Source organism: Sorex araneus, chromosome 6 (genome assembly GCF_027595985.1).
Source record: "Sorex araneus isolate mSorAra2 chromosome 6, mSorAra2.pri, whole genome shotgun sequence".
Classification (NCBI taxonomy): domain Eukaryota; kingdom Metazoa; phylum Chordata; class Mammalia; order Eulipotyphla; family Soricidae; genus Sorex; species Sorex araneus.
The window spans coordinates 115,582,439-115,597,169 of record NC_073307.1 but is presented as its reverse complement, the minus strand read 5'-3'; the positions used below and the strand labels follow the sequence as shown (position 1 = coordinate 115,597,169).

The 14,731-nt window shown below is 46.7% G+C and overlaps 1 protein-coding gene and 1 non-coding gene across 2 annotated transcripts in view; one reads left to right on the top strand and one right to left on the bottom strand.

Moving 5' to 3' along the window:
- The window catches only part of SPON1 (spondin 1), a 321,507-nt gene extending 311,454 nt beyond the window's left edge, over positions 1–10,053 (bottom strand). The window contains exon 1 of the mRNA XM_004613582.2: positions 9,632–10,053. Coding sequence (XP_004613639.1) covers positions 9,632–9,869 — 238 coding nt within the window. The 5' untranslated portion in view covers positions 9,870–10,053. The remainder of the gene's footprint in view (positions 1–9,631) is intronic.
- On the top strand, positions 4,032–4,163 carry LOC129406341 (small nucleolar RNA SNORA9). The gene has a single exon (XR_008630947.1). It is a non-coding gene; the product is annotated as a small nucleolar RNA SNORA9 (small nucleolar RNA).
- Positions 10,054–14,731: the final 4,678 nt, after the last annotated feature.

The following is a 14,731-nucleotide window of genomic DNA, read 5'->3' as shown; positions in this document are numbered from 1 at the left end:
CTTGTACAGGGTGGGACCCAAATACTTTTTTATTTCCTTTGTTAACTCTCCAAGTGATTGTGAAAAACACACAATGTCTCCACAAAGGGCTCATTCCAGAGAAATTCACTTTAATAATTGGTGTCTGGTTTGATGGATCAATAATACCCTCTGCCCTACTTCTCCTTACAATAAGAATCAATGTTTGGAGCTGGAAGGAAGCCTCTTCCCTTTGCTCTTTGGCCTGCGTCAGTCTGCTACTCCTCCGAACCATCATGCACCTCCTCCATACAAGACTGGTCAGCTTTTCTGTCCAACAGTCTTCACCCTGAACCCAGCCATTAATCTGCTCTCAACCTCCAGTCAATGCCCAGGAATACTGGGCATCCTTTCTCTACTCTCACCAGGAGATGTTGACCATCTGTCACCTTTGGACTCAAGTCTATCTCCCAGAGAGAGCAACGCTCTCCCCCTCCTCTTTTTTTTTTTAATCCAACTTTATTTCAGGAATATCTGACCCCAGGTCCTTGAGATTTAAATAATACATATTTATCCCCCAGAAAATGATGGTTTGATGTCTGTTATAGCCAACCTCAGTTCTAGGTGCTGTAGATAAAACAACAAATAAGAAAGACAGGAGGCCATTCTCATAGAGCTTGTATTAGGGTTGGAAGAGGCATATGATAAGGAAGATTATTTCAGAGATAGCTAAAGGCCATGAAGTGGATAATATCAAGTGAAAGTAAAGAAATGTAAACTTTTGTCTGGGGAGGTCTCTTTCTAGAGATAATAACTAAGCTGCAATTTGAAAGACAAGAGGTGAGCCATATAAAGATCTTACAAGGAGCTTTTGAGAACTGGAGAAGATTGTATACCAAGGTCCTGAAGCAAAAATAGCTTTGGCTATTGGGAACATTGAAAGGACAGAGATACTGCTGGGAAAAGAAGAGCCAGGAAGAGGCAAAGAGGAGGAAGGAGGAAGGGGGAAGAAAAGGGAGCATCTGAAAAGCTCCCAGAAGCACCTCGAATCACCATTCAGTCTGTGTGGCCCGATTCGGAATCTGCCATCTCCCTGCATTCATCTTCCCGGTCAGGGTAGTGTGTGCCTGGAGCTCTGCCTTCCCTTCCCTCTCTCTTGCAGCCCATGAGACAGATTTGGAAGTATCTATAACACAACTGCACAGGGCTAGAGCTCTCTTTTATTTCTTTTTTTTAAATTTTTCTTATTGAATCACTGTGATATAGAGCATTACAAAGCTATTCATGATTGCCTTTCAGTCATACAATGTTCCAACACATTGGAACAGCGTAATTTCCCAGCACCAATGTCCCCAGTTTCCCTCCCATTCCTTCATGCCACCTCCCACCCCACTTGTCTTATGTCAGGCACCTCTCCTCTCTCCCTCTCTCCCTCTCTCCCTCTCTCCCTCTCTCCCTCTCTCCCTCTCTCTCTCTCTCTCTCTCTCTCTCTCTCTCTCTCTCTCTCCTCTCTCCCTCTTTCTGGATCTAATTTTAGGCATTATGGTATGCAATACAGATGCTGAAAGGTTATCATGTATATCCCTTCACCTGCTTTCAACACTCAGGAAGGGCTAGAGTCCTTTCCCATGAACTCCTCCAGGGTCTCACACAAATCAGGAGATACAAGCAGACTCCAGCTTAAGCTCCCCTGACCTTTCTATGGCAGTTTTCAATGTCCTACAAAAGGCAGATGCCATGTCTATGGGGTGCTCACAAAGACTTCTGGTGGTGTTACTAGTCTCTTGCCTATCCCATCTTAGTCTCAGCTCTAGGCCTGTGAAGTCAGTCTACAAAAATGGAAAATACCATGCCATCAAGAGCTGCAAACCACACAGAATGCTTTTATGTGAGCCAGTGAGTTCCCTAAAAGTATGGGAGTTCTGGGAGAGGATGTAACCACTTCATTCTGTCAGATAAAACACACAGAGAGAAGAATATTGTAGATAATTTGGATCAACTCATTTAACTCAATGCATGTAAGAGCTTTATTTAGTGAGCATGAGAGGAGAGACTCACCTCACTATACACTGAGCATTTCCTACTTGTCAAGTTTGTATATAAGGACAAAGAAACCCACAGTGCTTCCGTGGCCTCATGCTCAGTTCAGGCCACAGAAATATCGCTTAGTTTCTATGCCCCTGTCACTGGGTATATAAACAAGGCTAGATTGAATATAGCATCTAGATTCTATTTCATGATCAATCATAATGGATTTGCAAAGAATAATTTTGAGTTATGTAATTTTTGCTTTCCCAAATGCTTCCTGAATCTAACGTTCTGGTAGCATGGAGCCACAGTTCACTCAATTATGTTTTTCATTTTCATTTTGAATGTGACCTCAGTGAGTTTTTCTTTTCTTTTCACTTCCCCTATCCTAACCCTCCTTTTCATCTCTTTTCATTCCCTCTTCTTTCCTCCCTCATTTTCCAGCTTCATCCTTTTCTTGGTTCACTTCTTTCTTTCCTTGCAACTCCCTCCATTATAGAAAGAGTGAGATAGATTAGGCTACTCTGTCATAACCCCATTTATTCTTCTCAGTGAGACATTAACACACACACACACACACACAGTCATTCCTCTAACTTGCTCATTTAACAGGAATGTCAAGTCCATATGCTATTGAGAAGACCCTCTTAGGTAACCTGTCACAAAGTGAGACAACCTGAATTACTGTGTTTTTACATGACTATGAATTAAAATGTGAGACAAAGAGAATTACTTATCCCCTCATATCTTTTTCCACAATTATTATGAAAAATTAATCACTCCCTCAAGTTTTAGTTGGACATAACTAGCTAGATATTGTATTTTATAAGTTCCCTTGCAGCCAGGAGTGGCATGTGACTAAATTCTTACCCATGAAATGTGTTTAGGAATGCTTAGTGCAATTTCTGGGTCCCATCACTTATAGAGAGCCATCAGCCCTTCACTTCTTTTCCCCAGTGCCTGCTGACAAGAGTTGGGATGTGTTGGTTGGAAACTGGTCAAAGAGGAAATCCTAGAACAGTGCTATTCAATAGAAACAAGCTTGAGCCAGGTGGAATTCATTTTATTTTCAAAAAGTATCCATTTGGGAAAGATACAAAATTAGTAAAATTAACTGTAACAATATATTCTAAATATATACTTATCAATTCACTATGTAATTATACCACTGGTAATTTACATTAGAAAGTATTGCATGTATTTGTCTTTATACTAATTATCCAGCAACCAGTGTGCATTTTGCACTGACAACACATCTCAATTTGGACTAACCACACTTCACATCCAAGGCTGGTAAGACCTGAAAGTGTTAGACAATGGTGGAGGTGTAAGACAAGGAATCTGGCCTCCTGGTCAATCTCATAAAGTAAATCTGACCACCATCTTGGGCATCCCCTCTCATGTATTGAGGAAGGGTTTTGTAGCATGAATTTAGTCTGTATTTTGCCTAATCATCATGGTCAGAGGTTCCTTACCCCTTCATAAAAATTGTACAGGGTAGAGGTGGAGGGTGGGGTGGAGAGATACTATAACAGTTAGGGTGCTTGCCTTGCAGGTGGCTGACCAGGGTTTAATCCCCAGCATACCATATGGTCCCTAGGGCTTTCCAGGAGTAATCCCTAAGCACAGAACCACGAGCAACCCTTGAGAACAACTGAGTGTGGATGAAAAATGGACAAAAAAATTGATATTGACCGAAATCTATCATTGAGTATAATAAACAAACAGAGGATAAAATAGTGACAAGCTTCTGATAGATCAGTTATTATTTGTGAACATTTCACCAATTACAGCCTATTATTCTGTTTGAGTCAGTCAGTCTTAATAGGACATCAACCTCACTGTGTATGAGGATATAATTCAAGTTTAAACCTTGAAAAATGCCAATAAAATTTTCTGCATGTTCTGATTCTTTACATTTTCTAAAGCTCAAAGCAATAATCTTCACAACCACTAAACATTTAATATCTTTGCACTGTTATTATTTATTTAACTAAATACTTATTAAAAGAGGGGAAAGTTTAAATTTTTAAGTTACAAAATACCTATAAGCCTCCAGCATGAGTGGATCTGAGTTGACCCTGTACATTCCTACGGTACTTGCAAGAACATTATGAAACAGCTTGAGACCTTGCCATACTCCAATCAGAGCTAGGTTATAGAAATTTTAGACAATCACATAAATGAACAAAAGAATGATATTTTCAAAAAGGAGTGGTGGTAGAAATAACTTGCAAATTATTTGCATCATCAGTAGTATTTAATGTTAAAAGACACTAGAGATAGTTTAAGATTATTGAAAAAATAAGTGCTGGTGAGGGTATGAAAAAATAGGAGCTTCATACTCTGTAGGCAGGAACATAAATTGGTGTGACCTCTATGGACACTCCTTTAAAAAGCATGGATATGCCTTTTAAAAATAAAATGAGTTCATGCTTTGCATGCAAAAGGTCTGGGTTTAATCCCCAGCACCATATGGCCCCCTAAGCATCACTGAGAACAACCCCCAAAGCACATAACCAGGAATAGCCTACAGCACCACCAAGTATGGCCCCAAAGCCCCATACCAAAAATATACATGGAAATTCCCAAAGATCTTGCAATATCACTTATTGGCTTTTATCCAAAGGACATTAGTACCCAAAAGATACTAATTTATAAGATATAAATGTGAATATTTATGTATAAATATGTATATATACATATAATGAAATACTTCTCTGCCATTGAAAAGATTCCAACTGTGTCTTTGGACACAGTTTTTGGAGACAAAATAGGTAGATTTTTTTGTGGGTGTGAGCAGGGATTTGGGTTATACCATGCAGTGGTTGCTCCTGGGAATTACTTTAAGCTCTGTGCTGGGGTCACTCCCTGCCATGCTCAGGGGACCACGCGGGGCCAGTCACCAGCAAGGCAAGCACCTTAGCCTCTAAATTATTTCTCCAGCCCCAGGATAGATGGATCTTGAAGTGATTAAGTGAAATACATGAGGGACAATTACCAGATGGTTTATTCACATAACTATAAACTACTAGAGCAAATAAGCTGACAAGAAAAAACAAAACTAACTCCTAGACTTGGTGAAGACTACATTGGTTGCCAGTGGGAAAGAGTGGGTGGGTAGAGGGGTGAGTTAGATGGGTCTTTTTCATGGTGAGAGTGGTATTATGCACGTATAGGCCTGTGAAACTAAACCTCTGAAATTCTAGTATTCTAAAAAGCAGTGATAAGTCAGTAAAAAGCATGGAAGGGGGCAGAAATAATTTTAGAAGACTTCATTGAGCTTAAACTCAGATTTTACATGTGTATTTTAGAACATAATTTTATAGGAATGGTCATTCCTATAAAAATAAAACAACTGTCAAAATAGTGTCTGCTTTCTTATCCAAGTTGTTTCTGTTTTCCCATAAACTAAAGAAATTGGCTAAGATGGACAAGGTTCTCCATGTTTCTAAATTAATGCTCTGGGCTCAGGGATCCAGCTCAGCATCAGAGTGTCGGAGTGTTTTTCTTGCATATATAGGGTCCTGGGTTTGATCCTGCACCAAAGGCGTGCGTGCGTGTGTGCGTGCGCGCACACACACACACACACACACACACACACATACACACAATCCTCTAGTTTATTGGGAAGTATACAGGTGTCTATTAAAAAATGTAAGCAAGGGCTTATCACTTTATGTTTTGTTTCCCTGGATCTATCAGTTATCATTTATTATCTAGATTTGGCAATGTTTTGCTTCCATGAAAACTCACTGTTGAGAAGCTGAGGGAATGTATATTACTTCCAACAAATTTCATTAAGTCAGTACTGAGAATTGGCATAGAGCACCAACTTAGGAGCCGATTCTCTGGATTCCACTGATTATTAGCCTTATAACCAGGACCAAGTTACCAAAACACTGGAGATTTAGTCTTGTTTGTAAAATAAGAAAAATAAAAAAACCACACTAAAGTAAGGAATAAGTGATGTGGGTATTTAATACAGTCATTTCATTATATGTGTGTATATATGTACATAATGTAAACATACTTGTGTGAACCTATTATGTCACAGTTTCTTTTGTTTTAGAATTTTTTGGGGGGAGGGTACACTCAGAGATGCTCATGGGTTACATTCATAACTCTGTACTGAGGAATCACTCCTGGTGGTGCTCAGAAAACCATATCGAATGCTGGGAATAGAACCCAGGACTGTCAAGTGTAAGGCAAGTGTCTTACCTGCTGTACTATATCTCAGACCAGTCACATTTTTATTTTTTGACATGGATTATTTCTGATTCTTGTAGTCACTGGGGGTTGGAGCAGAGGTACAAGCACCCCCATTTTACAATTGGAGAAAGAGTGCTCAGAGAGCTGAAATGGCAAGCCTGAGGTATCTAGCACATAAAGGGACTAGGCAGGAAGGTGAAAACCAACAGCAAAACCTGTATTCTTTCTACCAGGCCAGCTGGGACACTGGGACTTCTCTGGCAGGGTGTACCCCCACTCCTAACTCCCGCCTCAGTGGGGATAAAGAAAGAAGGCAAAACAGCAACTCAGGAGGTCTCCAAACCTCACAGTGTAGCACAAACCTCCAATTATGCTTGAAGTTGGACCAGCTTTTGAAATCTCTACTGGACATTCTTTCCCCTCCCAAGTTCCTTGAAATTTCACTTGAAAAAGCATCTAGGAAGAGCCGTACTCATTAGCCAAGGACTGGCTTCATTTTCCTAATAAACAGACCTTTGGTCAGACAAAAGAATCTCTATTTTCAATCAATTCTTCAGCATTTCAGCTGATTTTCTTCTCTTTGGCTTGAAATTGTGATCTGGGAATGGCTGCTCCTTCAAATTGTCCTCCTATAGGGAATGCCCCTTGAGGATCCTCACTTGTTATTTTTAATCACTGTAATCTCCTTTTCAAAGGAGGCCATGGTCAGAAACAGAGCCGGCCTTTCAGGGCTTTCTAAAGTACAATTATTGCAGAAGAAGCAGGCTGGGGGTAAGGAGGGGGGGAGTGGAGAGAAGTGGTGGGAGAGAAGAGGAAGTCAAAATAGGACTAACAACTTGGAACAGACTGAATAGCAATCTCAATTGGATCCTGGCTATGAAGAAGAAGCCCCATGTTTCATTATAGTCTTTTCATAGCGACCATTTTCTTCCAGCTAGAACATCTCAAGCCTGTGGGGGTGGGGGCGGGGTGGGGGGCATTAAGAGCAGAATCTTAGGGGTGGCAGGGATGAAATGTGATACTGGGGAACAGATCTGAGTCAAGAAAACAATCCACTGATTCTGAGGATTAGGAGGGGTTTGAAGCCAGGGACAAATCAAATACCAGGAAATGTTAGCCCTAAATCAGCATACAATATAAAATGCATTCAATTTATGTATGACATAAGTATCATAAGAAATTATGCAGAACAATGCTAGCCCAGCCTCCTTAGACCAAAGAGAGGAAGCCTCACAGGACACTTATCTAGCCCCGAGACTAGTTTTATTCATGAGTCTTAAGTTAAGAACAGTCTTAGGCTGCTACTAAGGAAAATCGATCATTCATTCCCTTAATTAATCTCTGAGAACCCAAATCACCACCATTCACTGAGAAACCACAGGACTGGAACTGAGCTGAGAAAACCCAACTCCTACACACATGCACACACCCCAAAAGCCTATCGCAGCCAACACATCTCTTCTTTATCAAATCAGCAAGGGTCTCCTATTCAACACAAGAGGACGGCACCTAAGAGCCCTAGCGCTCAGCTACATTCTCTTTGTCAGCTCATTACTCCATACCACCATAAACAGCTTTTTCCTGGGTCCAGGTAGGGCAACAGGACCCAAGAAAGCAAAGGACTTGCACAAGGTGGCAGGGCTACTAACGCCAAATCATTCTGACTCCAGAGCCTTCCTGCAGCTGGAACTATCTCCCCTGAAGCCCAAGCCGCCCCTCTGGGGAGGATTACAGTGCACAAGTCGGGTTCCTATCCGCGCCCTCCCATCCACGTTGGCCCTCCCCTCCCTGAAACGCTGCGGCCCCGGGTCAGTTTGGTTCCCTCCTTACTTGCACCAACCCACCCGCTTCGTCTGGGGAGCCAACCGGCCGCTCTCCGCCTAGTGACATTGGGCGTTAAATCTGCAAGATCCCTTCAACCCAAGCGTCGGGGTGGGGATCAGTACCTGACCAAGCGCCCAACGCGAAGGGCCAACTCCTGGGCGCTTGCAGGTGAGCAGATCTGGGGAGACACGGGCTCGGGAAAATGCGTGAAGCATCCAGAGAAGCCTGATCCCAGCTTCCAATCACCTGCGCGGCCCGGACATCCGCGGGTAGAGCCCCAAAGTTTCTCCAAGTGTTCTCCCGCTGCCGCCTCCAGGGGCATCCCGGGACCTCCGGGGGCGGGGGATGGGGGGGAGGTTGGAGGTTGAGTCCCACTTGTCCCACCAGGTGCTCCCTAATTCCCTATTTCCATCTGGGCACCAAACTGACTTAACGGAGGAACACGCGCCCTGCCCTACTCACTTGCCTCCTGTGAGGCGGTAGGTGAGGCCAGGCTCCAGTCTCTGCCCCGAGACTAACTCGGAATCTGCATGGGAAGAAAACAGGAGTTGGGCGGGAGATGACCTAGCTGCAGAGCGAGAGTCGCGGGGATGGAGATGGAGCCCAGGGTCTTCGGGTCTGCAGTTCCCGCTGCCTATTCTGTGAACACCCCTTTCCTACGCTCCCCAGAAGCCGCTCGCGGCTGCCGAAGGCGGTGCCACGTACGTCCTCGGAGCTGCTGCGGAAGCCACGGTCCTCTGGCCTCCAGGGAGCAGGCCTTGGGCATCCAGGCTTCGCTCTTCGTAGTGATGGGATTCCCCCACCGCACCCCCCACCCCCCTTACCTCTCTTCCCTGAGCTCTTTGGATCTGGGATCCAGTCCTAGCAATCCGGGGTCTTCTTCCTCCCTGGGACCCGTAAAGAATATTTTGGAGTTCTTTCCAGACACCTTTATGAAGCGCACCTGGCTCTGCCTCCCCTCCTCCCGGTGCCGAGGTAAAAGGGCGAAGCCCCCGAGTCCCCTGTAAACGCCTCTGTCCAGGGAAACTGGAGTGAAGGAGTGAACGACCCGCCGAAGGTGGTTTTGCTAGAAGCTGGTCCCCACCGACCCCCCGCAACCCTCCAGGGCTGGGAACCGGGAAACCCGAGCCACCGTCTCGCCTGGGACCCGGCTGGGGAAGCCAGGATCGCCCCCTCCCGCCTCCCCCCCGCCTCCCCCTACAAACACACACCCACCACCACCACCACCCGGGAGGAAGATAGGGAGAAAGGCGGGTCTCCCCGGCTCTCCTGGAACACGCCGAGAGCGAAGCCGTCAAGCCAGGGTGACGCGCTGCTCCGCGGCACCCGAGCCGGGAACCCGCGCGTCCTAGAGACTGGCAGCCTTGCCTGGCAGCGGCCGCCGCGACGGCCCGGGACGCCTGGCTGGGGATCCGCGCGGAGCTCGCGGCCAAAGGGGTCGCGGGGCAAGTCGGGACAAGCGGGGCCCTGAGCTGCCTGCACCCGTACCGTGCGCCCCGGGGACCGTGCGCCCTCCTCCGGCAACTGCGCGGTCGGCGCCCCCGGGGGGCCAGGTCCCGCGCCCCCTCCTCCCCCCCGCCCCACGCCGCGCCGCGCGGGGCTAACTTACCGCGGTAGCTGGTTCCCGGTTTGTAGAATTCGGGGTCGCCCTCCACACGAAGGCTGAACTCGGTGTAGCCCTCGCGCCGCGTGCCCTGGGCGCGCAGGATGCGGCTGCAGTAGCCTTCCGACTTGGCCACTTTGTCCAGGGTCTCGTCGGAGAAGGCCAGCGCGGCGGCCAGGGGCAACGCCAGGGCCAGCAGCGCCGGACCCCGGACCAACCTCAGAGGCGCTGGGGGCAGCCCCATGCTCGCGGCTCCCCAACTTTGTGCTGCGGCCCGCCGCCCGCCCTGGCCACGCGCCTCCTGCCCGAAGGGGTCCCCGCGCGAGCGAGCCCTAACGGAGCGCGAAGCCGACGACGCGGAGAGCGTGCCTGCCGGGCTGCTGCCGAGCCGCGCTGCGCCGAGCAGAACTGACGGAGCCCGAGCCGCGCGCGGAAGGGAGGGCGGCGGCGAGGGGGAGGGGGAGGGAGGGCTGATTTTGCCCAGATCCCCGAGCGCAGCGCTGTTTTGTTTCCGAGCTGGCGATTAACGGCTCGGTCGTGTTTATTTTGCAACGCTGGATTCCCAGGGCCTTGGCGAAGGCAATGACAGGGTACAGTGACCCGGCCCGGGCTCTGGCCCGCCACCCACCCGGAGTGCTCCCCCCCCCTACCCACCCCCGTGTCCCGTGAGGGAGGGCGGAGATGGGGTGCGGGGCGCTCCGAGGAGGGAAAGACCAGAACTTTGGCAGCACACCTGCTCTGTGCCTAGCATCTCGCTGGGCGGTTTACTCCTCCTCTCTGCTCACCTTCTCCTCTCTCACGGCAGTGGGAGAACACTGCTCTTAGTTATTTCATAGATGTAAACTGAGGATGGAGCCTAAACAGCCAAGGCGAGGCTTGCTCGAACCCGTTACTGCTTTCGCCAATGCCTTGATGGAACCGGTCAGACTGCAGAACCCGGGATGAGAGCCTCTCACTCTTCTATCAAACTTTTGGAGATCCTGGAAGTCTTTTCTTTGAAACCAGAAGAAACCATTTCGATCAAATAAAAGTTTTATTCTGTAATAATCACATCATTGTTTTTAGCGACATCGTCATAAAAATTAGTTTGGCTGTGTTTTGCGGGAGACAAAAGCCGCTTCTAGCCCACCAGAGTCGTCACTCAGCCCTACAAAGGACTTTTGAAAGCACCAATGGAAAGCGTGTCTTTTCTGGGCTTATCCTGTAATTCCTGCCCTGGGTCTCCAGTGCCAAGTGTTTGGAAAAGTTTGGGGAGGCATGGACTCACTGAGCACCCTAACGGACACCAGCCCAAGGCCAGATAGGAGCCGGCAGGGGTGAAGGAATCTCACATGGAGTTAGCCCCTCAGGGGCCCTATCCAAATCAAAACTGTCCGCAGAGCACCTAGTCACTGTGAGACCTGGAGCGTTATTTATCTTGGAGGACGATGCCTGCACACCTCCACCTCTGTTCTTGGGCCAATACACACTTCCTGAGGGGAAGCGGGCTAGAGTCTAATGAAGAGTCTCATTAGACGTGAGGCCTGGGCTCCAGGTTCCTCATACTCCAACCCACCCTCAACTTCCAGATTCCATGGGCAGGTGAGCTGGTCCTGGTACCCCAGAAGTGAAGATCACACCCACCTTGGGGACACCTTGAGGCCCTTGTCATGATACCCCCCTGGTGCACCACCAGGGTGCATAGGACTCCCTCTCCAAGGGCTCTTAAAAACTTTGGTTTATCGTTCCCCTTAGGTAGCAACAAACTTCAAGAGTCCCCCCCCCGCCCCCACTTTGGAAGCATTCTCCTTTCATCCCCGGGTTAGGTTTTCCTCTGAACAAACATCCCAGAGAAGCTGTCAGCGTGAGATCTCCATCCCTCTCTCTGCCCACTTACTCCTTAGTCCCTGTGTGAAGACTCCTTCTGCCACTCTTCACTAAGTGCCTCCTCTCAGGGGTCACTGGAGAATGGCCCTTTGCTGAAGCCAATTATGCTCTTCTCTCAGCCCTAGTCCACCTTGACCTTCAGCAGCATCTGATCCAGTGGAGCAGCCTTCCTTTACAGAGGAGACACTTAGATATGTCTCATTCTGAGAATTATGTCCAGGGTCACCGAGCTGGCTCAGAGCTAAGGCTCGACAGTCCCTGTCACCTGGCAAGATTTCGTTCATTGTGGATCTGGGGCCAAAGCTGTATGAACACTAGGAACCAGAGGGAAGCCAATTTTATCCACTCATTCACCCACTGACTTATCCGTTCACTTATTCACTTGTTCATTTATTTATTCATGCCAGAGGCTTATGTACTCACTTTCTGGACCCAAGACACATACATTATGAACCTTGGAGGTCTTACAATCCTGTGGGAAAGGCAAATCTTAAATACAGGGTTAGGCAAACCTGTGCAAATTATAATTGTGATATGTGCTACAAAGGAAAATAAATGACTCCTGAGAATACACACAATTTTACCTCAAAGAACAGGAAACTGAAAATAAGAACTACACGTGTCTTTTGTCTTCGCAGAGTTTATTACATGTTCAATAGCCCCGCTATGTACTCTTAATGTCTTTTCTTCTAAATCCACATGCTCCAGTACACCATGGAGGTGGGAAGATGTCATGCAGGCAGGAATGAGAGAGGAATTTTTGTTTAACACTATCCAGAAAATCGCATGAGGTAGGAAGCTCCCTTTCTACTTCCTATTTTTCAGGTTAGGACTTTATATAGTTACCTCTCTAGGCTCAGGGAAGAACAACTGGGACTCAGAACAGGCCTCCCCAACACCAAATGAGGTCTCTTCCCTATAGAGTGTGAACCCCTCATCTGGGCCGTGAACGCTGTTCACTCAGCAGTCCCTCGAGCTCTCGCTAACCCAGCTCTCCAGTCAGGTTAGACCTCTGTTCTCTCCCCCCACACCCAATCCATCACCAAGTCATTACTTTCACCTCCCAACTGCCTCTTCAGCCTGTCCACTTGTCTCTCTCTCCTCTGCCGTCACACCAGTATAAGTTGTCATCATCTCTGAGCCTCCATATTGGGCTGCCTTCCACTCTGAAGCTGCAAAGCCCAAGTGATCCTCTTTAAAATGCAGATTTGAATGTCAATCCTGAGGTGAAAATCCTTTTTCAGTGGCATGTCAAGGGTCTCAGAGTAAAGACGCAATCTTTCCAGTGGTCTCCCGTTCAGCTGTCTCTGCCTGGAAAACAACTTCTTTCTCACTCTCACTCAGCTCTCCACGCACAGCTCCTCAGAGCATGACGGAGCTTCCTGACTGAGCTCCTACCTCTCTTTCTCTGCTTTCTTGGCACTTGAGACCTTTCTAGAGTCTTAAGATGCACAATTGCCTACTCATCTGTTATATTATATGCTTCAATGTTGTATTTGTTTAGTGTCTACATCCAACTATCACTCGATTCTTAGTATCAGAGGGGAGGGAAGTGTCTCTGAGACACAGCGTCATCACAGAGCCTGGCAAGCTCCCCGTGGCGTATTCGATATGCCAAATACAGTAATAATAACAGGTCTCATTCTCTTGACCCTGAAAGAGCCTCCAATCGTTGGGGAAGATGAGTAAGGAGAGACTGCTAAAATCTCAGGGTTGAGATGAATGGAGACGTTACTGGTGCCCGTTTGAGTAAATTGATGAACAACGGGATGACAGTGATACAGTGATTTGTTTAGTGATTTGTCTCCGTCTAACTATCACTGGATTCTTAGTATCAGAAGGGAGGGAAGTGTTTCTGAGACACAGCATCATGCTCTATGGCCCTCAGAGTACCTGGGTCCTAGTAAACCCCTCTTAATTACTAACCATAGAAATCAAATACCTTCACAGTCTCCTCGTGTCCTCTGACTCAGCCCCAGCTAATCAAGCGACCTTTAAGGCCCTCCTTAATCTAATCGTAGATTCCAGACTGAGGTGCCCGTCTACTGCCCCACTGGAGTTACTATGCCCCCAATTTCAGTCCTGTGTTAGGACCTTGCTTGTATCTTCCCTTCATCTAAAATGGCCTCCCCCTTCCTGCCCATTTCAATTCTGCTTTCCTCTGTGGAATGAGATTCCCAAGTCTCCCTTCTATGGTAGAATTTAGAAGAAAAAGTTTTTGATTTTGACTATTGTGTTCTGTCAGATGATCACAAACTATCTCTTGGGTCCATGTCTCATCTCCTAGCAATGAATCCAGTTTACTTACTGTTTAATTTCCTGTTCAGATGTTTTGTTCAGTTATAAAATACACTGGACTTCAAGAAATCTTTTTCCAGTTTTGTAGCCTACGGCGGAGCTGATGTTCGTTGCTAGGGTGTTGCTAGGGAAAGTCACTTAGCCAGGGCAGATAATTAACTTTATCTGTGTGAGTGGGTAGGTCACAGAAGAGAAGAGCTGGGTGGGGGTAGGGGGGAGATGGACGGGGATAGGGAGGGGGGAATAAGTAGTCCCACTTCTCTAAGAGAAAAAAAATCTTCTTGATTGGTAAGAGGTGAAAGCAGTCTCTCTCTCTTTTTTATTTACCCCCTTTGCAAGAAAAGGGAAGAAGAAATTTCTAGATTAGTGGGGTGTTTTTTGTTTGCTTGTTTGTTTTAAGTATGGGCATGGAAACTTAAGCATCAGATGCTTGCCTCAAGTATAGATTCTAAATCTCACCCCAGGCCTACTGGATCTGCACTTTTGGCAAATTCAAATAAAATTTGGGAAACAACTCTTCCAGAGCTTGTAGCTCCAACAGTGTCTAGGGTCTACTTTGATTTTTCCACATTTGTCTGGGTGGTCTTGGGAACTCATAGGACCTGTCTAAATTGCTTGTGTACAAAGTTGGGAATTTTTAAGAAATAAATGACTATCTTTTTATAATGAGAAATAAATGAGACAATAATTTCTAAACATCCAGGTGATTTGCCAGAAAAATACTAGTGTGGCTTCCCTTATTAGCTTATTATAAGAAATCAGAACTGCTATATCTCTGTTTCTCTAAATCATCGAGTTATGCTCTGAGCTTCTGAGGGGGGGGACTATCTAGACAATGAAAATAGGCAGAGAGAGAAGCTGAATTGCAATGAGCAAGCGGTTTGAAATCAATCATGAGGAAAAGCCCAGAAGCTGTCTACCAGTGAGCCACTGGGTTTGGTG